The sequence below is a fragment of the Cimex lectularius genome, unplaced genomic scaffold, assembly GCF_000648675.2.
Source record: "Cimex lectularius strain Harlan isolate CLEC.00 unplaced genomic scaffold, Clec_2.1 scaffold39, whole genome shotgun sequence".
NCBI classification, from domain to species: domain Eukaryota; kingdom Metazoa; phylum Arthropoda; class Insecta; order Hemiptera; family Cimicidae; genus Cimex; species Cimex lectularius.
In genome coordinates this window covers 1,572,184-1,595,895 of record NW_019392653.1, presented here as the reverse complement: position 1 = coordinate 1,595,895, position 23,712 = coordinate 1,572,184, and the positions used below count along the sequence as shown (strand labels likewise).

Sequence of the window (23,712 nt, the reverse complement as noted above, 5' to 3'; positions counted from 1 at the left end):
TGAGAGAGAGAGAGAGAGAGAGAAAGGTGTCATTAAATCAATAATGATACGTATCTCGCGGAATGTATTCAAAAAGTCGATTAGCTCAGTAATGACGTCCCTCAAGCCGAAATAAAAATTCGAACAGACTGAGTAATTATTGAGCCGGGTTGATTACTTACTGCGAGAGACGAAACTAGTCTCGTTTCTCACGATATGATACCAACCCCTTTAAATTCCTGGTTTGAACGTTGATTTGGGCGACGAGAAATTTTTTTACAATTAATTTTAAACAAAGGGGCTGTATGTAAAATCCCTTTCGAATGAACAATAATCTGCTGAGACTCGATTTTGAGGTAATTTTATATTAGGCATTTGTTTTGAATTTTTGAGTTTCACTCGATATGTGATATGGCTTATTTTTTATTACAATTAATTAAGGTTTTTAGTTGAGATGAAAAAAAGTTAATGGCACGAGAGGGATTCGAACGCACGACCTTCGGCTTGATACGCCGCTGCTCTACCACCTGAGCTATCGTGACCTAGCTCAGGTGGTAGAGCAGCGGCGTATCAAGCCGAAGGTCGTGGGTTCGAATCCCTCTCGTGCCATTAACTTTTTTTCATCTCAACTAAAAACCTTAATTAATTGTAATGATTTAATTGGTCAAGCGGACCACGAAATTAGTGAACTTATTTTTTATCTTAAACATTAATTTTTATGCATGGGAATATGGTGAAATCACGCTCGAACGACTTCTGCACAGATGCCCAAATAACACACATCTGTTGTTTCTTCTTAGAACGAAGATTCACATCTGGATTCTTCGTTTACCTAAGGTTTTCATTAGGTTCATTCGCTTCAAACAGTCGAAACTATACAAGAAGAAAACAACCCTCCGAAAGTTAATCACCTTCCAACAGTAAGACAATAAGAACAAAAGGAATGAGAAAGTTAAGCTTTTCATTTTTAAAATCCTTGAAAATTAAAATGCCGTCCTGCCCCTAATGGCACTGGCAAAGTGAAGTTGAATTGTGAAATTTCGTTGAACATTTGTCCGCAATTTGATCGTCCCTGATCGTCCTGGCATTTCAGATGGACATTCACTGAAGATGGCGAAAGCCATTTGACCGAAACTGAGAATATGCGGACCAAGAATCATGCATTATAATTACATTGAGTTCTAATTTGATTTGATATATTTTTTATCTTTTAAGTGGTTTCACTTTTATAAACTAGATCGGTTTTTAATTCCCTTTTCCTTGAATTGTTTGCGTCCATTTCTTTTTTCCGTAATTATTCCGCTTTGATTGTCCGAAAGGCCAATTTAGACCTTGGCCTTTTGAATTTAAACGAACATTAATTAAGGGATGCCAAATGAATTGCATCATGCTTCATTCTAATACGCCTCGCCGTTTCGAGATTAACATAAAACATGTTAGAAACGACAAGTAACAACGGAATAAAAGATTATGTATAAAGATGAGATCAATTGTGCGGATGAATGAGTGGGAAATAACGTTTATCCATCAGAAACTTATTGCCGTTTCAGCGCTGTTGCGTCCAGTCTTTCATTGACTATTCCAGAATTTGTTGAATCATCGTCTCCCACGGTATATTTTTCCACATCATAAAGTTCCAGGGTTCTTCCCTTCCTTCCACAATTTTTCGTAATTAAACTGAGCCGTCGGCTGGTCGGAGTTTCTTCTTGAAAACCTGGCATAAAAAGGGCCCACTGATCCTTTGGAAAGCGCAACGAACCCTGGCTCGACTTTACCTGGAATTCGCTTAAAATCATACCTGGGATCATATCGATGGTGGGCAGGCACCTTTCTAAAGCAGGATAAAATTCATTGCTTTCCAACCGTAAATTCCACAGGTTAATGTTCAAGAACTGAAATTCAGACTTTATGGAATTCGGCGGTGGCGAAAAAACTTCCAGCAGGCTAAACCACAATAAATAAGTTTGCTTATGTATTAAATTACCATTGACATGAATTTCTATACATCTATTTCTCATCTCAAAATATTTAAAGGTAGCACTTAAATTGGTATATAGGTACATAATTTTACATTTTAGGATTTTATATTTTACTCAATATAAAATCTATAACAATTATATAATTATATGTTTATTTATTTGTCAAGGATTTTCTTCTTTCTTAAGAAGGTTCTTCTTTCTCAATATTAATTGACTTCTCTGATCTTCCCCCTATTTTCGCTGTCTCTCCATATACAAAGTTTAGAAAACCAAAATTAATTTTATTTTTATAACATTTTCTAATAATTAAAACACTTATCAGGGAGTAAGCTAATCGGAATGAAAACCATTCAGATCATCGGGAATATGAAATTTTAATCACTAATTTAAAAATTGACTCGTGATGTCAAACTTTTCTAATTTCAATGGTTTAATACGTTTTAAGTCGACTATTAGCAGAATTTTAATTGTAGGTTACATTGTATTTATTAACAACCAATTTTTAATTTTTCTCAATGTTTTGTTCTATCAGACGTGTTTCGGTTTCTTCGCCATTTTCAATGAATTTTTTGAATAAATTCTACATCACCCAGTATTAAAGAATATTCGTTTTTTAAATGAAATTTATTTGATATTCACAACTACAAATATTGTACATACATTCATACAATACATGTTGAATTTGTCATTTGAGTTTCTTGTTGGAGAGGTTGACCAGTGGCAACACTCCTTTCACCCTGACACCTCCTCAATTTTCACTCAATGAGAAGATTTCGGGTCCACTTTTCATATTTCTTAAGTGAGGTCAACAATACGAGAGGAGTTTTGTAAAGAAGATTCAATGAACTTTGATAAACTGGCATAAAACAAATAACTCTGGCATCAATATTGTAGTAGTAGCGATGATATCCGATTCAGAACATGTCAGGAGATACTCTGAAGAGTGCGAGTAGACTAAACGCGACTAACAAAACTGTGAGGGTGAGCAGACCTTATTAGAACCATTTATTTAGAAATCGTGAGATGCGGTCTGGTGTGATGTAGGTTTCAGAAAAACATTTTCTTTATCGCGCCAACGTTTCGATCTTTATTGAGATCATCTTCAGGGCTCAAAGTGTTTGTCTTCTGTGTAATTGTGCCATTCTTGCGTGTCGTGTCGAGAGTGCTATCGGTCGCCTACTAATACTAATCGCCACACACTTATTAGAACCGTTGGTTCCAGAATTGAGAATAAATTATTCAAAATTTATAGGTCGGTCGTTTCTGGTCATTTGGCCGGCCTTTACAAGCTGTTTGTGTCTGCCCGAGACATATCTGCTTCTCGCCATCTTCAATTATTGTTTAATTACATTCGAGCTCTACAATTATCCAGTATTAAAGCAGATTCAATGAACTTTAATCAACTGTCAAAAACAGAAATTGAATCTGTGGGATCAATAATAAACTTAATGGGAGCATTGGCATGTCATACGATTCAGAACTATCATGAGACACATTGAAGATGTTGAGAAACGTCGGAGAAAAGTTGTCGGAAATGACCAAACTACAGTTTCTTCATTCCGGATACCCGAAGATCTACAACCTCGGGGAGCAACTGGATAAGCCAAATTTTGGCAAAATGAGATAAGTGCATTCCTTAGGCTTGACTGACTGTGTACATTTGAAAAAGCCGAGAAGGAAATGTTACAGAAGGGAGGAAAAAAATGAAGAAAAATATTTTATTTAAAATTGTGTTTTCGGACTTATACAGTTTGGCTCCGAAGATGCAGAAATGTAACAATTATTAATCTTTTTCATATTAGTACATTTTAATTTCACTCTCTGTATGAAGGGGATAGTTTATTGGAAAGCTTGATGTAAGAAATGGTCGTTTTTCGTTTAATATAAATTTGTCTTGGATTCAGTAAAGTTCAACGATTCAACATTTTATTGACAAGTTTATATTTTTCTTAGAAGGAAACTAAACTATCAGTTTCAATCCAAAGTTCCGGGAATACTCAAAACTTAAAATGTTTGTTTACTACTTTTACTCCGTTGGTTGAAAAATGGGTTTGTAGTTTATCTGTATTGTTTTGCCTGTCTCAAAGATTAGATGATTCGGCCTTTTTGCTTTCTGTGTTCCGAAGAATTCCGTCTATAGATAAAACTTCACGTGTGAAATTCCCCGGAAATTTGGTCTCCCAACTGTTGAGCGTATGTTTATTCTAAAAGGCACTATTATCGTGAAATTGACTTTCGTTTATACCATTGTGAAGGGGATTGGATGCACTCATAACTGGGGGAAGATGTGGTGGTTGCATGCTCCAATTAAAAGCTTTTTTTGTTCTGTTATATGAGATTAACGTTTGTCGAGGGTGGTGAACGTTAAAAGCCATATGGATCAGGGATGATGCTTAACGGTTCAAAGCGTTTAACTGAAATCGTTTCAGTTGCATTAATTATTGTTCGTATTGTTTTTATTTTAAAATAGAGTTCGTTTGCCTTTGGAGACGAACTGTGTCAATACTAGTAGAGATAGGTGACAATTTCGACCGGCCTCGAGGATGTCACCAACAAGGTGTTTCCTGTTTATTAGACATGACCCCACCCACGGCGGAAATATCGCTTTAGAAGACCCCTACTTAGAATCAATTCACTAGAGGACAAAATCCGGCTCACAAAGGACGTATCGTTGATGTATCAGATTTTGAACAAGATTTGTCATATGATCGAGTTACCTATGACTATGATACTTTACTTCTGGTAAAATTTGCATACTTCAAATATATTTTCTTTATTGTTATTGTTATAAAAAGAAAGACAAAATATTTGGACGTTTGCAAATTTTTTATGCAAAATATGTTTATTGGATTTTTAAAGAAAAGGCCCGTCATACCAAATCAATCCAGTCAGTCTGTACTCACTGGTTTTGGCTGCCTTTACTAGAATTCACGTTTGTTAGTTGTCTTTCTACACGTTTTCTCGTCTTTATGTCCGTTTAATAGGTTGGCAAAATACATCCGACGGACAAAACCTGGATTAAATTAAAGAATAAGTTTTTTTAAACATAAATTTACATAAAAATCGAAAAAGTGGTGTAACTCTCCTAATAGATAATTTAATTGTTTTTAATCATCCTTATCTGCATATTTTCACTGATTTAGTTACTTCGTCCTCATTTTATTTCTACAGTGGTTTGTATCCATTTCCCGGTGTTATATGTCCTTTCTTTAGGTTTTAATAATGGTCGAAATAGTTGCCTTAAAAAAAAAAAATCACAATTTAATGAAATAATCTAAATAATACAAGCAGTAAAATTTGCTTGTAACTGTGTTAAAATCGAAAGGTTAAACATGTAACATACTTGCCCAGTACAACAGAAAAATAAGGTAGACAAGGATGATCGACTATAAGTAAAATGGTTTTGATTATTTCCTCATCCAAAAGGAAATAAAAGGATTAAAAGTTGGGGACGCCAAACCTTTACAAATGAAAAACTTACTTCTGACTGACGCGCTTCTGTCTTTCTTCATTTGTAAAAAGGACATAGGCACGAAGAAACGCACAGACCAACCTCTGATGATATCGAAACGCGCCTGACGCATAAAAACAAATAGAGAACAGAGATATGCCAGCATGACTAGGCAAGGCTATCCTATAGGTTTGAAATGTAATTTGGTTAAAATTAAAGGTTAAAGATGATGAAACTGCCAGATTCAAAAGTACTAAAGGCACAGGATGATTAGAGACTGTCATTCACAGGTTGATAATCTCGCAGAACTCAACACTGAACTAAATTAAAAGTAGAAAAAACGGAAAATTGATAGGTAATTGAGTGAAAATTGAAAGGTTAAAAATAGAAGACCCTTGCAAGTGGAAAGATCTGTAGGCTATACCAGGATGACTGGTGACTGTAAAGTTACATGCCCATTAAGTCACAAAATTTCTCAATGAAATTAAATTGCTAATACTAGAACAAAAGGATAAGTTGATAGGTAATTCGGTGAATTGTGTTGATAGCAGATTTCAACGGTCGAATTGCATGAGCATACTGTAATTTTCTTTCAGTGGAATGACTAATTACACAATAATTAAGATATACGTCTATCAGAATTAAACGTGCCGGATTCACATTTCGAAATCGCTCAAGTTCTGCGGCGTCTGATCAGCCTGGGTGCTATCAGTTCGGTGAATAATTTCCTAGCCTGTAAGAACCGTGTCCTATGAATGTATTGACGCCTGGTTCAATCAAACAAGTTCATCTCAATTGACGACCTCTTTATCAAATTCCTCTTAATTAATTGCTGATCAAAATCACCCCGGCCCTCTTGTGACTCGAAAGACTTCAGTGTTGCGAAAGGGGGCCGATGTCAAGATATTTGTTCTCGAAAGGGAAAATGTGTCTAGAAAGTCGGTTCCCAATTTCACCGCTATTAAAATATCGTTATAAGAGCCAAGTCCCAAGACCGCGAATGCACTCGTTAGCCGTGGTATTAAATATAAGCACAAGTAACGAGATCACCATTAGGATTTTACGAGCCGACACTTAAATTTATAACTTTCCGTACTAGTAACTTATACAATTTTTCTCAAATGGAATCATACCAAGTATAAACATCAAAAACCCGCAATTTGTCCGTCTAAAAAAAATTATGAGAAGAATGGATTTTTATAGAAAAATAAATCTTCATCCCTAATTAGGGATCATCATGATGTTCAATTTAGACCTTTCTAACTGATGCCATATATAGAAATTATTTACGTTACTACTTTTAGAAAATGTTTCTACACGATAGCAATTATGAAAATCTACGAAGAAAGCGTCCAAATCCAATTTGTTTCTACTCAGGAGATATCTAAAATACGTACACAGATTTGATAAATTGAAACAGTTATTTACAGTTGATATCTTTTGACCTTTAAAATATTATCAGAACACCAGCACATGCCTTGTAAAATTTTAATAATTAAAACATACAATTATGGTAATTTTTAATTTTATCATGGCCTTGTGACTAAAATAGGCAGATTTGATAATGATTTTCCTCTAGGTTTTTTTATCATAAAACAAAGGCCACTGTGCTTTATATCTTAACCTTCAGCTTCATTTGCAAATATCAAAAGTCAAACCTTACTTCTAGGCGATAGAAACATTCTAAAACTGTTTTTAAGTTCAGATAAGTTGAATTGTTGTAAGTAAAAAAACTATTGTTTTGATGATGGGGTTGGTGATGCCAAACGTTCATGACAGTCCGTTTAGCTGCCTATTTCGGTATTGTGTGACTTCTGCCCTTTCTTTTTGTATATAAAAAAGTAAACTTACAGACATACCAATGAAGATGTCGAAACACGCTTGACAGACAAAATCAGCGTGAATAGGCTAGACCAGGTAGGTCACCTCGCTGACCCCAACGCTATATTTCATAGAATTAAATTTTTCCTTGACAATAAACTGTGTTACCTGTGTACTAATACGGCAATGTATAATTCTTATTTTATATCTATGACTATTAATTATGGAACTACAACATCTTAGGCGTTTGACACTCCTAATCTATTAAAAAAAAATTCCTTCTCTGCCTTCGCACGGCAAAACCCGGCGATTCTCCAGCTCGCTCGTCGTAATTGGCGCTACGTGATTCCCCATTATTTAACTAATTGGTCCTCGTACATTTGGTCTCGATCCCCCTGTAAAATGGCAATATGCCCTCAATAGCTGTAGATTTTTCTCTCTTTCGCTTCATCCAACCCCGTCTATAATCAAATGTTTTCATTTTTATTCAGGTGGGGAAGAAATCCGGTTTTGAACTGAGGTTCGATAAGCCCTTCTCGCAGGACTGTTGGTACACACGAGACCGTCTCTAGCTGAATCTTTTTTTTATTACAAATTTATAATATTAACCCAATAAAACGATGTCCTGAGAACATAAACGTAACAATAAATCACAAATATTCATATAAACGACCTAACGACTTAATCAGGAATACCTCTATATTTATGATTTTCAAAACAAGTTCAAGAATTATTCTCAATGAATTATTGAAATTATAGAATTCCATAATTGAACCTCCTTTATTTATTAATATTACCCACATTTCACTTTATTTTGGTTCAGTTTTACACACATTGTGTGTTTAGCATTATTATATATGTTTTATATCGAAAGTAATACATAAAAAAAAAAGATACTGAAACGCTATTGTTTTATTTATTATATACTTTATATACGATTTAAAGCCAATTCAAGTTTTTATGCCATTTTTAAACAATAAATCTTTTTAGCCCTCTTTACTCTCTCCTTTTCGTCACTTCTTTCCCTCTTCCTTGGTCTTTCTCTATCGTTATTCTCTCTCACTCTATCTCTATCTCTATCGTTGCGGCCCCTCTCTCCTTCTTTCTTGCTCTCTGTCTCACTCTTTCTCTCTTTATCTATCTATCATCTTTCTGTCTATCTATCCATCTTTTTCCTCTCTCTCCCCATCAACGAACTTTTTTCTCTTCTTACTACACTTCCACTCTCTTGCCACCCCTATGTTTTGTTTTCTTTTTCTTTCTGTCTCTCCACTCTATCTTTTTACCTTCCTTCCTTCCGAAGTCCCACATATCTATCTGTTACTCCTTCACTCCGTCTCTCACCCCTCCCTCCCCTCCCTCCGTTTCCCTCTCCCTCTTTGCATTTTTCTCCCTTTCTTTTTCATTGGCTCAGGTTGAAATTATAACAATGAAATTCAGCCTCCAGACTTAGGTAAAGATGTATTCGCTCCTTCCACCATAATCAAAGTTGGTTGATGTTGCTCGTTTGATTGCAAGAAAATATACCTACCAATTATAGTAGGGAAATTTATATTTTGTTGCTGAAATTGCTGAATTATACTGTAGAGAAAGAATTTAAAATCGTTAAATGTAGCTAAAAATGCTTGCGTAGAACTTGATCTACTTAAAATACTGCGAGAAAACTATTAAAAAATTAGGTTAATGGTTAAACGAGTGTTTAAAACAGCTTTTACTCATTGAAGCTTTTACTTAAAATGTATAGTACTCGATGGAAATTAAAAACCTACAATACCGTAGAAACTTGTGAGGAGGATAATTTGATTTTTAGGATTTTCGAATAGAAGAAGTTATCCTATTTTGAAATAAGTACATTATGTTCATCGCTAATTTTCTTTGCGTACGCTGCGAAGAAAATTCAACGCGTTAGGTGAACGCCTGTTCACCTTAGACATAAAGGAGTTAAAACCTTCTCTTTGTGTAACGTCGTACATGGAGCGAGCACGATTGCGCACGCCGTCATTATACTCTGAGCAAGTACAATACAAATTTATCAATCAGACCATCACCCCAGACATATGCGAGGGTGAATATAACTTGATGAATCTTCGTTGCGTAAAAAAACGACAGATGGGGATGCTTTGTACTCGCCACCCTGCCCCTACAAGGGGACAGTTTCCTTTGGCGTCTGTCCTCACAACGAAATTTTACTTTGATTTTTTTCGTATAGTTCTTTAATTAATACAAATTTTATAATACACATTCGTTTGTAAGTTCATTATTGAATTATTCCTCCTGTGATACTTGAGATTCACAGCTAATACTTCATTTGGTTATCCTCATCGGTTTGAAACTAGTGAACACGTTTCCAATTCCTTGAGAAAAGGATTTAAAGAATGTTTATTCGATGATGGTGGTACGTTTGGTACAAAGGTTGAGAGGAGCCAAGGTTCCCATAGGTCCGTGGTCGCCAGAGGGCTTTGGGCTTGGGAACCACCTTGGGCTAGCATGCCTGGCTCCGCCCAACACCCTCAAATAAATTTATAACGAGAAAACATTTACCATGCACGCCTTAGTGTTCTCCATAGCTGTATTCATTTATAAAAACATTGGCCGGCCGTTGTTCATTTTATATTTTTGACTATATTAGGAAATTTGAATGTATTAAATTTCGAAAAACTCAACGTCTTAAGCACAATGACTTCTCAGAATGTTGTTCAATCATCTCATCTGATTTGACGGTACGAAAAGTGGATGACAAGGACCGCGCAGTCTTCTTCCAAGTTCCGTTTTGCCCCTCGAGTAATTTTAAGAGCTCAAGTTCGTTTTCTCAGCTTGAAAAAACTCTGAAGAGTACTTTTCTAACTTTAAAGCAGTCAAATGTAAGGTTAGAAGGATTATTTTCTTGTGAGGTATTTTGCTATGTGTGAAGTGGTGACAGTTTGAACGTCCAGGGTTGTATTGTCAGACATGATTCGTCATCTCGCTTTTATCATTGTTGTGCCTATAAACAAAATGGGGGGTATGGTAATATTACGAAGCAAGACTGACTAAATCAGCGAGGATAGGCTCAGGATGTTCGGAAACGGCCAATATATTCATTTTTCTATGAAGATTAGTATGTACTTGGGGTCTGTGAGGTGAAGAATCTATAGTTTAGTGGTTTCCGATTACACGACCTTTCCCATATGACATTCAAGATATTTGGTTAAATAAAAATACACAGATAAATTTTTAAAATAAAATCGTAGGTAAATTTTTGTCTTGTATGAACCAAAGGTTGTGCCAATAAACTAAATGTATACAATCTCTGACCAAATCAGAGGATAGCTCGACCAGGATGTTCGGAAACGGCCAAAGTATTAATTTTTCGGTGAGATAAGTATGTCCTTGGGGGTCTGCGGGGTGATGAACTTGTAGTTTGGTGGGTTCCGATTATATGACCTTTTCCCTTATGGCATTCAGGATCTTTGAAGAAATAAAAGTACATAGTCAAATCGTAAGGTAAATGTTCGTCTTGCATGAACCAAAGCAGAAAGGTTTGCTAATTGTTGTTATTATGTTTATATGGACAATGGCATATTCTTTATAATAGAACCATTATATTCAGGAAAAAATACAATCCACAACATTTTGTCATAACTACTGCAACAATAGTGGTTAAATGCCCCCGAGAGGAGGGAAATTCAGTAATTACCGTCGTGAAATTACGGTTGAATTGTATATAAGTTTGGTTTAAGATGGAAAACCCTCTGGTAATTGGGTATTATTACATCAGAGCGGAAACTCGTCATCTGCCGGCACGCAATGACTCAACTTGGGTCAAAGATCCTTACAAATTCCTTCGCCCTCCTCGATTCGAGGTGGAATAATTTATTCGAGGCGGTCAGCCCTCTCTTTGACCACGTTTTAATTGTCGGGAGGGTTTGTGTAATGAAAACGGCCTGTGTTTATTCATGAAGGTGTTTTTTGTTTTGTTTGGGAGGTAGGCCCACTTCTTTTCTGATCCACCATTAAACTCTCTTAAACAGGACGGCTCTTAAGCTCTTTAAAGAACATTTTCTTATTATTGGGAGCTGTTGGCTTTTTTCGGTTATTAACCACTTTCACCGGAGCGGCAATAAAAAAGTTCTGGGTATTAATTATTCCCCGTTTTTGATAATATGGCTTGAAACCATGTATAATGGGAAATTAGACTGGTTTGTGATGCCACCTAATAACAAAACCGATTCAGTGGGGTTGCCTACTTAATCATTTATTTTGTTTTTTGGCTAAATGAACATAAATTGAAGATAAGAAACTTCTCACTGTTGATAATAATAAATTTATTTACAAAGTATACAAATTTAGAGAGATGTTTCAGACTCTCGCCTTCATACATTCTAATCTTATGTTCGACTTACAATTACATTAATAAGACTTAAATTTTAAACTTGGGGTGAAAAACTTAAACTTAACCCTTTTAATTAAATTATTTAATTAATATTGAAGCAGGATATGCTTCCGCTTTTCATTTTATATTTTTTATATTAACGCGAGCTTTGGATTTGGCTTTAGCTCATGTACATATATACACACATAATAGATTTGAGTCTATCAATTCTCGCAGCACACCGGCAAGTCCAGCTTTTGCAATTTACAACAACATACCGGTAGGTCTGGAGGATCACCCTCGTTGGGTGTTGGTAGCCGGTCAATTCAGCACCAATGCATGCAGTCCCCAGATCCAAACCCATTCACACTCTCACTCATTCTTAAACACATTCTCTCCTATTTACATACCATTCATTGAGGGTTGTGGAGTACTTGATATTCCTCCATCACCCTCTATTCATATAATAACTAACCTAATTGAGAGTCGATCAATTTTCCGCCGTTTACCCTCTCACGCTACACATTCATACCATAAACACATTCACTCCCAAAACCCAAACCGATCGTTACTAATATGATAAAATAACCCTGCTTTCTACAAAAATCGGAACAGGGGACCCAGATACTCGCTGCCGTGTTCAAGCACGATTCTCATATCGGTTGGCAATCCTACACGCTCTCTATAGAGAGACAAGGAGTAGTACACTTCAATTAGGTGGGCACATAGAGCAGCCTTTCTCTATATGCCGATATGCGTGGTTTGAACAAAAAGTAATTGACCATTTTTAACGCGAGCTTAACGTATATAAATTTCGGAAAATATAATATAAAAATGATGATATTTGATATGGATTGTTATTCTCGCAAGTCTATAAATTTTTCTGTTAGAAGGACTACATGCATATGACCAATGAGTGCCCATCTGTGGAATGGACCAACACGCCTCATTGTTTGCTTATAATTTTATACTTTAACAAATAGCACTTATGGTTTGGAAATGTGCTTAATGTAATGTTTTGTTTTCTGTTTCAGGATTTATCTCGTGCTCACCGAACCCCTGTAAAAACGGCGGGGCGTGTGTGTCCGCTCCTCGAGGGGAATCGTACTGCAAGTAAGTAGCCGTTGATTTAGAAAAAAAGCCATAAAGACAAAATTATGTTCCACGACGTCCATTCGTGTCTGGACAATATCAATGAGTTTACAAAGAAAATATATATATCTGAAAACAGCCGTTATCCCTTTCTAAACCGAAATCGAGTTCTAAAATTAATTGTCTTAAATATCCGCCACCGTTCACTTTCATTCTTATTTATAACCAGCGATTCCATGTTCTTCCAAAAGGGGATTCACGATATATGTTTATTCTGGAAGATATCAATCGTTAATGCGTGGGTGGAGCCCCGGCTACACCATCTTGCTTTTAACAACCTGTTTCATCCTACTCTTCTAAATTATTCCGACCTCTGACACCCAAGTGAGTATATCACGCTAACTATACATATACAAGTTATGTGATAGAAAGCCGATAGGGTCCGATAAATGGTTTAACTTGTAAAAAGAAATGCGACGATATTTTTTCTCTTCAAAGCAGATAGAAATACTTGTTGGGTGTTAATTTCGCTAATCAACTAGATGGAATGAAATTACGTCATGATTGGAAAAAGAACATGAACGGAATTCGCGTTGACTGTTTTGCATTAGGACTAACATGCCGGGCGAGCATGATGCTCGTGGGAACTGAGTTTTTTCTCTGTTGCTCATTACACAATTTAGCATGTATGATACAGTGACAATTGTTTATTTTTTTGTATTCATTAACATTTACTTTTTTTAATTTACTGAATTTTATCGTATTTTATTAATTGACAGATTACTTTTTATATGTATTTAATGTAGAATTACGGCTTCACAAGCGGGCTCGGTCACGCACAAATTAACAAGAAGGATACAAGTTAAGTAATGAAACTTTGCTTGTCAGGTTTTACCATTATCCTTGTATTGAAATCGTTCTCTGAAGGAAATTGACGGAAGACAACTCTAGATACGATTGTACAAATTAACTGTCTGCTATCGCTCGCCTCGGGTCGTAATCGTGATCTCCTGAGGATTATGAATTTTTAAATGGCCCTGTCAACCTGTTTTGTGAAAGCGAGGCCGACATTTGGCCATTGAATAACAAGTGGGTGGTGGGGAAGGAGAGTATGCAAGGGGCACTCGCATGGGAAGCACATCTGCTTTGTCCCCATTGTCTATTCGGACCCCTCGATATATTGCCAGATAGTAAATAACTGGGAGCAAGTATTAATATACGCCTTTTACCTCAAAGAAAACAATTCAAAACAATGGAATAAAACGGGTGATGGTAGCGAGAAGGTTAAACACATCATTCTGCAGTTTGGTCGTTTTTGGCTGATTTGGCCAGACGCGTTCTGTTATTACAACTCGGTTTGGCCGACCAAAACAACTAAAATTATATGAAAAGTTGCAAAAAGTCCAATCCAAGCTGGAAGTACAGAACTGGAGAGTGTCCAGACCCAGAAGTCTGACAACTGTTTAAACAAAACATCAGATATGTACTTGTAATAATGTGTGGTGTTTAGCATCTCACGATCTCCAAATAATCACTTGTAATAATCAGTCCTAGCGATGTCCGCATTAAAAAAAAAATCACATTTTTCGGGTTCGAATGCAGGGCTTTTATCTAACTTTTATCAGGCGGTCAATGCCTAAAACGTAGCGGCCACCGACTGTGGAATGTTTAATTCCACGAGAAATTTGAGATCCACAAGAAGAAATAGTCTTATTCTATATATACATAACTTCCCATTTTTCATGGACTTGACCATAGCCAATTCATGCCTAGTTTAGACCTTGCCATCTGTAAAGTTGCCCAATGAAAAATTTGAACTTGGCAAGGTACTTTTCTGTATTATTTGTTAAAATAGCGTTCTTCCATTTCTCGAAAATCAACCTTAGGTTACACCAACTTATATGCTTCTCGAAGATTATCTTCTTGTGCTTGATGACTTGGTGCTGATTTAACTACATACATCATTATCATTTAAATAAGCAAAGCTAACTTAAAATTAACAACCTTGAAAACTATAATTTTTAGATTTAATCAATTGTCAGTCGGCAGAAATTAATGTTTAACATAGATTTCATTGAGTATTTTTAATTTTTTTTAAAATAATAAACTCGATCTTTGTGTACGTGAAGAAAAAAGACATCCCATGAAGAAACTGTTTATTGATGAATGCATGGTAATAATAGTAGGTAAATTGTGTTTGGTTAAGGTCGAATTAGAGTCTTCGTGTGAACAGTTTCGGACAAAGGTCCGATTTCATAGCGTGTTCTACCGGCAAGAAAGGCCCCGAAAGAAAGACGGCTTTCCCATATCGGATCTGTCCACCTTCATCGAGAGCCATGCAAATGGACGTGATTCCAGCTAATGGAAACGCTGATTGGGGCCGGTCTCTGTGGAGAATCGGAAATTGCCCCCGACACCGAGCCTCACGTATTTGCATCCCCTGTGAGAAACTCTTCTTCGCTCCTTTATTAGATTTTCGAAGTTCCATAAACCGTGGTTGAGGTAGAAAAAAGTTTATTGTTCGATAATAAAGAGGGCATAAGATAAATTTCTACTTTAAACTGTATTGTCAGCTTTATTGAGCATTTTTTTCTAAATCCATTATATTTCGTGGTCCGATTGACCAAATGACTTCTTTCAATTAATTAATCTTTATGTAAGGTATTGGTTGAAGTGCAAAAGTTAATGCCATGAGCGGGATTCGAACCCACGACCTTCGACTCGAAGCCACGATAGCTCAGGTGGTAGAGCAATGGCATATTTAACCGAAGGTCTTGGGTTCGAATCTCGCTCGTGGCACTAACTTTTTCTTTTCAACCAATACCTTATATAAAGATTTTTTTTCTAACTTCTTTAGGTTTCGAATGACTCTTAAACCAGTTGAAAGATCCTTTGGGATTTTTTAAGCACCAGTTAAATCGTGCCTTGTTGGAGAACCGAAACCTGTTATTTTCAGTTTTCCATTGTCTGGGGTTAATGTTTTAGATTAAAGCCCATTTTATAAAATCGGAGCATACCCGATTGTCCGTAAACCAAAATAATCAATCGGGAACCGTGACGGAAAAGAGCGAGCGCACTTCCGTTCCGTAGGCCGCGGCCGGTCTGCAAAATGAGTCGGCAGTTCGAAAAGCCTGCGGTGATTTCACAATGAGTTGTTTCAGACAATCGAGACAAAAAAATGGATTAAAAGGGCTCAAGTGCGCTTTCAAAAAGTAGAGATACTGTTATGTCTCCCCGGGGCACAAGTGGTGCGTGAGAATGTTTTCATCTCCCATCTAATGACACATGGCGGGTTGGATAAACATCGGGATTTGTCCCACGAGAACTTGTAATGACAGGAATTAAATCTTTGAGAGTCAAACAGTTTGTCCTTGTCGAGAGACATCAACACCGATATACGAAGGAAATATCAGCGATAAACAAATATTCAAAAATCTTGTTTTCCTTTAAAAAAGTATAAGGAAAATGTATTTTTTCTCCGATTCGGACCTTAAACTTCCCCGGTTCTCTTTGAAACGTTTTTTCCTTTAAAAAGGAACTGCGGGTAGGAGTGTAATTACCGTTTCGTTCCGAACGCTATGCAGATCAGGCGCTTTGTCCGATCTAATCTAATAAGCTGACTATTCATCCAAAGAATGATTACTTCTCGTTCCTGACGGAATGAAGGGAAAAAACTGTACCTGTGGGAAAGAAATCGGGACGATCGAACTTTCGACACGCCCGCGACAACCCGTATCTCGAGACGAATTTTGACTCCAGCCCAGCAGTTCAAACTCCAAAAAACATTTATTTTTTGTTATATTTTTGACCCTGTATAAAGACAACTGCATTGCGCCGTTTGTTTATAGTTTACAGACAAATATTACAGAAAACAAGAGGCTACAACAAAAGAGAAAAAACCACAATTCACATTTTCTGCATTCTGTAGGGTGTCCTTTTTAGCCGGCCCGGCTGAATTTCTCTTGAACCAATGACGCTATCAATAAAACATACAATCCGTGTTTAATATTTTTTATTCTAATTTCAAACTTTTACTTTTTTGGAGAAAAATTATACAGGGTACCTCAGGCCCAGTTCTACATCAAAATTTCAAATATGATCCTATACATCCTGTCACATCATTTTGAAGGATGTTTTACCCTGAAACAATGGTGCAATCGGATTTTAAATTTGTCAAAAAAGTGCAATGTTATGGCAAAAAGTAAAAAAAAAAAACCACCAGTCATTTGGTTTGCTAATTATTTACAAATTTTATGTTCGAACTGCCTGCCTTGCGTAAAGATGCAAAGATTTGCTCTTATTAACTCCTCTTCAACAGTGCTCTGAGCGATAGAGTCAGGGGAGGATTGACAAGCATTTTCTATCCTTTGCCGCAGTTCTTTAACTGAGATTGCTGGGTTGGCGTCGAGTACTGCTTTTTTAAATGGCCCCACAGAAAATAGTTGAATGGCATTAAATCCGGTGACCGAGGAGGCCAACAGATCGGGCCATGAGTTTCTATCCATCCCGGAAGTGACGGTTCAAATAACGTCTCACCTGCGAAGAATTGTGTGCGGAGGATATGTCAAGCTGGAGAATTATTTTTTGTCGTCGTTGCAGAGGAACATTATTTAATATGTTGGTAAAACTTCCCTCGAAAAATTGAGTACCTGAGGACCACTTAAATTATTTTGTCCACACCAAACGTTGATACTGTGAACCCCCTGATATTGATAAGAGTACGAAATTCTAGAATTTTTCTATGCCCACGTTCGAAAATTCCAACGGTTTAGTATGCGATTGGAGGTGAAATAGGATTCATCAGTCCATAGAATATGGAAGAACATTTTCTTCAGCCTCCCAAATCGTCATTTGTGCAAGGAACGTTAAACGCCTGTCATAATCATCAGACTCCTGAAGTCCCTGGACAAGAGGAGAGCGATACGGCTTAAGATTGTATGTCCTCTTAATATGCTTTGCTCTCAAACTTTGAGTTGCTGACTGTCAAGATAAACATGATCCTATATTATCAGTAGATCCATGTTACATTGGCAATTTCCGATTCGTTTTTTATTGAAAATCTGGCAAAATATTCTTTGATCCACGTTCACTTAATGCTTGGGTCATTTTATAGTTGTGTTTAATGTTTACTCTAAAGTGGACGCTCCATTGATTTCTTCCATTCAATTGCCTATTCTTTCATATTTTTTCTTCCGTTCTATGGAGTACATAACCTCTTGGAGGTTCCACAGAAAGACTTATCAGCGACCGTGGAATTCCTCCAGCGGGAATAACCGATTTTGTCAAGAGATGGTGGCTATCTGTCCATAGTGCAGCGGACTTTCCTCAGGGCAAAGGGGTAATTCTCGCCAGGAAACAGAAACCAGCTTTATTTCAGTGTTTATTAAAGATTACTGTGATTACTACTATTTATTGAAAATTACTTCTACTACTATTGAACAAACCGACCGCTGAAGACAAAAACTGTAGGCAGGCCAAAATGATCGGAATTGACCAACCTACAGGTCATCAGGAAGGCCTCAAGAAGCAATAATGTTTTCAATATGTCTTGTGATTGTTTGTTTACTAATTGTCCCCCGTAAAACGGTAAGCCGAAAACAGACAACAAAATATACAATAATGCAATATTATAAAAGCGAGAATATGCTGATTAGAGATCAGTTGATCAAATTATTGGCAGACCGACCTACTCTATTCGAATTTTTTGAAGCTGTATCCTTTTTCAGTTCAGGAATTATAATTATTCCTTTGTAATCAATGATCTACAAGCTATTTTTTTTCATTTGAAATTTTCAAGCATGAGTATCAATCGTTTAATAGCCTATTGTTGGCACAGCGCAATAACAGTTTAATATTCAAATATACCAATTACCCAAAGGATCAAGACCATATTTTTGCAGATGGTATTCAAATCGAGTTTAGATTTTTAAGGACGGGAGATTTATTTGCGCACAAAAAGCTCCCTCGCTAAAGCTGACAATTAGTCCCTGGTTTTGGCTTAGTTTCAAGACCTGTCTGAGAGGAAAAACCGGATTCAGGCTTGTTCAAATAAAGCCATTTCCGGAGTTATAATTTGGGTCAGGATTTCCAGTGCAAATCTGGAAAGGATATTTTTAATCTTGAGGTTTTAAAAAAAACAACTTTGTGCTGTCCTTAAAACCTGTTGTTTTGATTTCAAGTTTGTTAAACCTCATGTATAAATAAAAATGGCGTTTTACAAAATTGTCTTCTGTCGACGAAAATGAAGCTTTGAATATGTTAAATATCCGTGGGAATACGTTGCCACATATCCATAGATATCCATGAACGCGGTTCATTTATAAAGGGATACCATTTTTGTTCGTGTGCGTGCCTTTGCGGTTGGGATCCTGAATAGAATGGGCGTTGGAAGACACTTTAGAAACTCAGGTTCTCAAACGTTAAGTATACTTCGGCACTTCACGCACTGGGTCTCAATGATAATTTTATTTATCACAAGTGATAGATGAAGAGTGTCGAGCGATTACGAGGCGGTATTCAAGAGATCGGGGACACTATGATGACGCAAGAGGGTGAAATTCGTAAGTGTGACGGCGAAGACAGCGAATCAGATATTGATTTATAAATGGTAAAAGGAAAAATGGTAACGTCTCAAGTGAGATATCGGTATTCACGCCGTGTTTTCTATTTATTAGGATGCAACCATTGTCTTGCGAAGGAGCCAGTCACTCCTTTCTCATTGTTCAAAAGATCCTCGAGGCCATTCATTATGTACTTTTTAGATTAACTAGATTTTCTTATCTGTGGAGTAAGACCCGTTAAATATCCTTATTGGACTAATTGGCCTTTCGCCATGGCCCGGTAGCTGGGGATACTTTGCTTTATTGGGTAAAAGGTCTTCTTAGTTTTTTTATTTGATGAATGGTAATTGATTTCCCCGTCGACAGATTTTAATTTGAAAAAAATATTTTTATAGATGGAGCTAACAGGCGGGGGTCCGAGGCCCGAGGATCTCGTTGGTTAAATAGTCGGCTCGTCCAGAACATAAATTTCATATCGACTAATTAAGCCAAAAAGTAAAACTAGCACACAGTTAATGCTCTCTCTTTAAAAAGAGACCGATGTTTCACTTTGATTTATAATTTCATTGCATTTTTAAAAATATTAATTAATTCACATCCCATCTTTCAATCCACGCAGATTTTTACCTGCACAAATAAATCTAGGTTTGTGTATCGACAATTCTAAATGCAAAGGGAATATCATAAATCAGTGATGACATAGACCAATCTGGTTTCCAATAAAAAAAACATTGGGTGAATTTGAATACTATACAAGTTGAACTGTACTGACAAGTCAAAAATTTACAAGACTAGATTACAAATATCATAGACAACAAGTATTAATTTAAAATGTTATTAGATTTAGTTTCACTGCTAGAGAACAAAGATTTTGGTGCGTTCATGGATGTAGCACAGGCATTTGATACGGTCCTGCATTTTTCCTTTAAAAACTATTCCTACCGTTTCCTTATTACTTTATTCTGGAATACTATTTATTTGATCACTGCTTTAGAATGAGTTATATCAACGAGTACTCAAATATCAGAATAGAAGCCGGCTTCCCACAAGGGAACATTCTTGATCCCATCCTGTATACCATTTATTCTTACTTTCCTATACATCCCCCAAGACCATCATTACCACCTATGCGGATGATACCGAATCCTATTCAATCAACATCAAACATCAAAAAACACTTTTGGTTTATCAAAGACTAGTGCAAAAAGGAGGACGGGACTGAGAAAAACATTTTTCCCTTCAGTGTACAACGATCGGCTTCCACTAAAGTTTGATACATAGGGTTATACATAGACGGCAGACTGACGTGGAACTCCTCCACAAGACTTAAAATAAATCTTAACATAAGACTTGGACAACTACGAAGACTTTTAGGATCGAAATCTGTTGTGACCATTAAAACTCAACTAACTCCTATACAACACATTTCTGCAACAACTCGACACTGTGGACAATCTGGAGGAACTGTGCCAAGCCATGCAATAAATCCTATACAACACATTTCTGCAACAACTCTAGACACTGTGGACAATCTGGAGGAACTGTGCCAAGCCGTGCAATAAAAAATCCTGAGATAAATTGTCCAAGCTCTTTACTACTTTACTAACCTCATTGTCCACAGCTTTTTCAACCTTTACTTTTGTCAAAGAGCCGATCCGAGCCCTTTTAACAAACAGCTTTAATATAAGATTTTCTTACATGTAGCGTTTTTTAAAATTTTTATAGACAAAAACTACAGTGAGACTCTATCCTACACCCTACTTTAAAACAAACAGTTGGACTATATTTCATTTTATTACAAGATACATCTATCTTCCAACATTTATTTGGTTTTACATAGCCAATGGACAAACTTGTCACAAGCCAATGGACTTGTAAAAAATGGTTAAATGTGCTTAAGAAGCCAAACAGGCAGGTCAGAGTAATCGGAGACAGTCCTTCATCTCCTTCAGACACATTCCTGAGTTTTGGAAATTATTCTTGCCCAAACTGGGTTTAAATGAGAAAAAGTAAAAAATTTTCACGACTATATTGAAAATATTATGGGTAACAAGTATAATAATCAAAGGTAATTTATCATACAATCTGCTTTAAAACAAATAAATATAATAAATAGATTTATATTACATTTATTGTTTTTTTATTTTGCCAATACATAAAAAGTATATTGTATTTAAAACGATGAAACCAGGTCTGATAGGCAAAACCAGCAAGACTAGGCAGCTACAGGTCCTTCAGAGTTCCGGCCTGCGTTTTTGTAATATTTTCTTCCCGCAAATTATTTTCAGAATTAAATTTAAACTAAAATTGAATAATAACTGACTAAAATAAAATAATATAATAAATAAAATTGAAATTAAAAAGATCGGCAATGGATTATTTGTTTGGAGATCTCTTTCGTCCATCTTTTCTTTCTGTGCTTTTTTGTAATTTTCGTGCTCATTTTTTTACCCATTTTTATAAAACTTGTTCAAACACAAATTTTAGAGAATTCATAAGTTTGGCCGAATACAACAGCTAGCTTTAAGTGGACCCGATCCCTTGTTGATTATAAGGTTTCATAGGTTTGGACCTGGATATTACAATACCACACCTTTACAATGCTTTTGTCATCTTCAGCTTTGTGTATTTTATATGATAGCAAACCTGCATTTATAAAATAGATTCCAATTTTTTTTATCTGGTTTGATATTTGTAAGGACCGTTAGAGAAAGCAAACGCTTTGTCCTTTTATATATATTGGTGCTGCACCAAAATAGGCGTGTTAACCATGAATATTGTTTATTTTAGACGTGACACCTTTTCATATTTTATCTCTGGGTTTTATGTTAGTCAAGTAATGTACATTTTGTGGCGGATTACTCTATTGCCTACTAAATTTATATGTAAAGGCCTAGATTTTATTTTTTGAATCCTTAGGAGTACCAAGTAGAACTCGTACCGGCTTGACTGAATCGGTTGGGGCGAGGTTTCATTTCATCCCGTTTAAATTCTGCCTTTCCATTCTCGTAAAGTCCGGTTGGAAATGTCAGCATAGGGCATGAATTACCTCGGCGGACGCCACATCTGAGTGGTTCATTAACTGCCGGTTCCATAAACACGGCCGCTTCCCCTCCACCATTGTGTCGTCGATGAGCGCCGAATGAATGGATTGGCGAAAACCGTGGCACAGCTGTTTTCTGCAGCTGCCCAGGATCAAAATTGTTGCGTCATCAGTCAACAACAAATCTGGGCGAAGCCCCATGTCCGGGAAGTACAGGATTTTAAGTCCGTATCGTCTTACATAAGTGTGAGTGTTTGCTATCATGCAGGATTGCACCGATCCAATCAACTAATTATTCAAACCTATAATTTGAAAGATTTCTTTTTAATAATAAAACAAATTCAAACTCTCCTGTCCAACTTAGAAGCAAAATTTCTGAAATTCCTGAAAGCAGAACTATAAAATGTCCATTAAAAGCTTTCAGACATCTTCAGGGGCTATATTCTATGTTTGTTTTTGACGTTTATAACCTATGCTGATAAACAAAACTCATAGGAAATGGGTTTCTTTTAATAACAACCAAATTTCTTTTGCTCTGAGATGGCGCACCGATGAGACATGACGCCGTTTTATCAAAAAGAATTTATTAATATTTATTTATTAAAGGGGTAAATGCTATTCCTTCTTTTGAATCAATCTCGCTCTAGGAAGATATTAAGTTGCAGATGGGTTTTTCGTCTGATACCTTTATGAAAAAAATTATTAAAAGCCAGGTGCAGAACGTTAAGCTTTACCTTGAATAACCAAGGTTGGCAGATTTTTGAGAACTTTCCCATAAAAACTTGAACTGGTTGTGTGCGCGTTTGGGTGAATTCTTGGTTATCGTCCATAAATTGGATATGGATCATGATCAACGCAATATTTTGACAAAACACTTTTAAAAATTCTTCTAACCAATATAATCTTTGTTTATGTTCTCGTTTTGACCTTACCAACAATCTGCTATTTGGTTTAAAAAAATTATTATCAATGTTACCAAATGTTAAACAATTAGAAGACTGAAATTGTGAAATATCTCTGAGTGATCTGCGAGGTGATGAACTAGTAATTTGGTCATTAACGATATATCCTGGTCTGACTGATTCCCTGTTTTTGACTTTTGCACATTTGCCTAGGTTTAAAAACGAAGGCAACATACAGTCTAACCACTGAAGATAGCGAAATGCCGAAACGCGAGTGACAGTCCAATAGGGAGACCAGGTTAACAACCAAGTTATAAATTTTGGAACTGTCCATTTTATATAAATGGACAATTGCCGCGTTTAATGCGTAATTGTTGAGGAAAATAGGTTTGTTCACCGTCAGGGGCCTCCGGGAGGATGACCCACCAATGTAGATAGCGAGAAGTTTAAACTCGCCTGAAGTCTAAAACAACGAGGATATCAAAATTATCGGAACACACCAATTATTTGAAATTATCTTTAATGTCAGGCCAT

General features: G+C 36.4%; 1 protein-coding gene across 1 annotated transcript in view; it reads left to right on the top strand.

Annotated features, from left to right (window-relative positions):
- LOC106661099 (neurogenic locus Notch protein) overlaps window positions 1-23,712 on the top strand; it is a 111,802-nt gene that overhangs the window by 7,523 nt on the left and 80,567 nt on the right. The window contains exon 2 of the mRNA XM_014384274.2: window positions 12,616-12,694. Within this exon, the coding sequence (XP_014239760.1) occupies window positions 12,616-12,694 (79 nt within the window). The remainder of the gene's footprint in view (window positions 1-12,615; window positions 12,695-23,712) is intronic.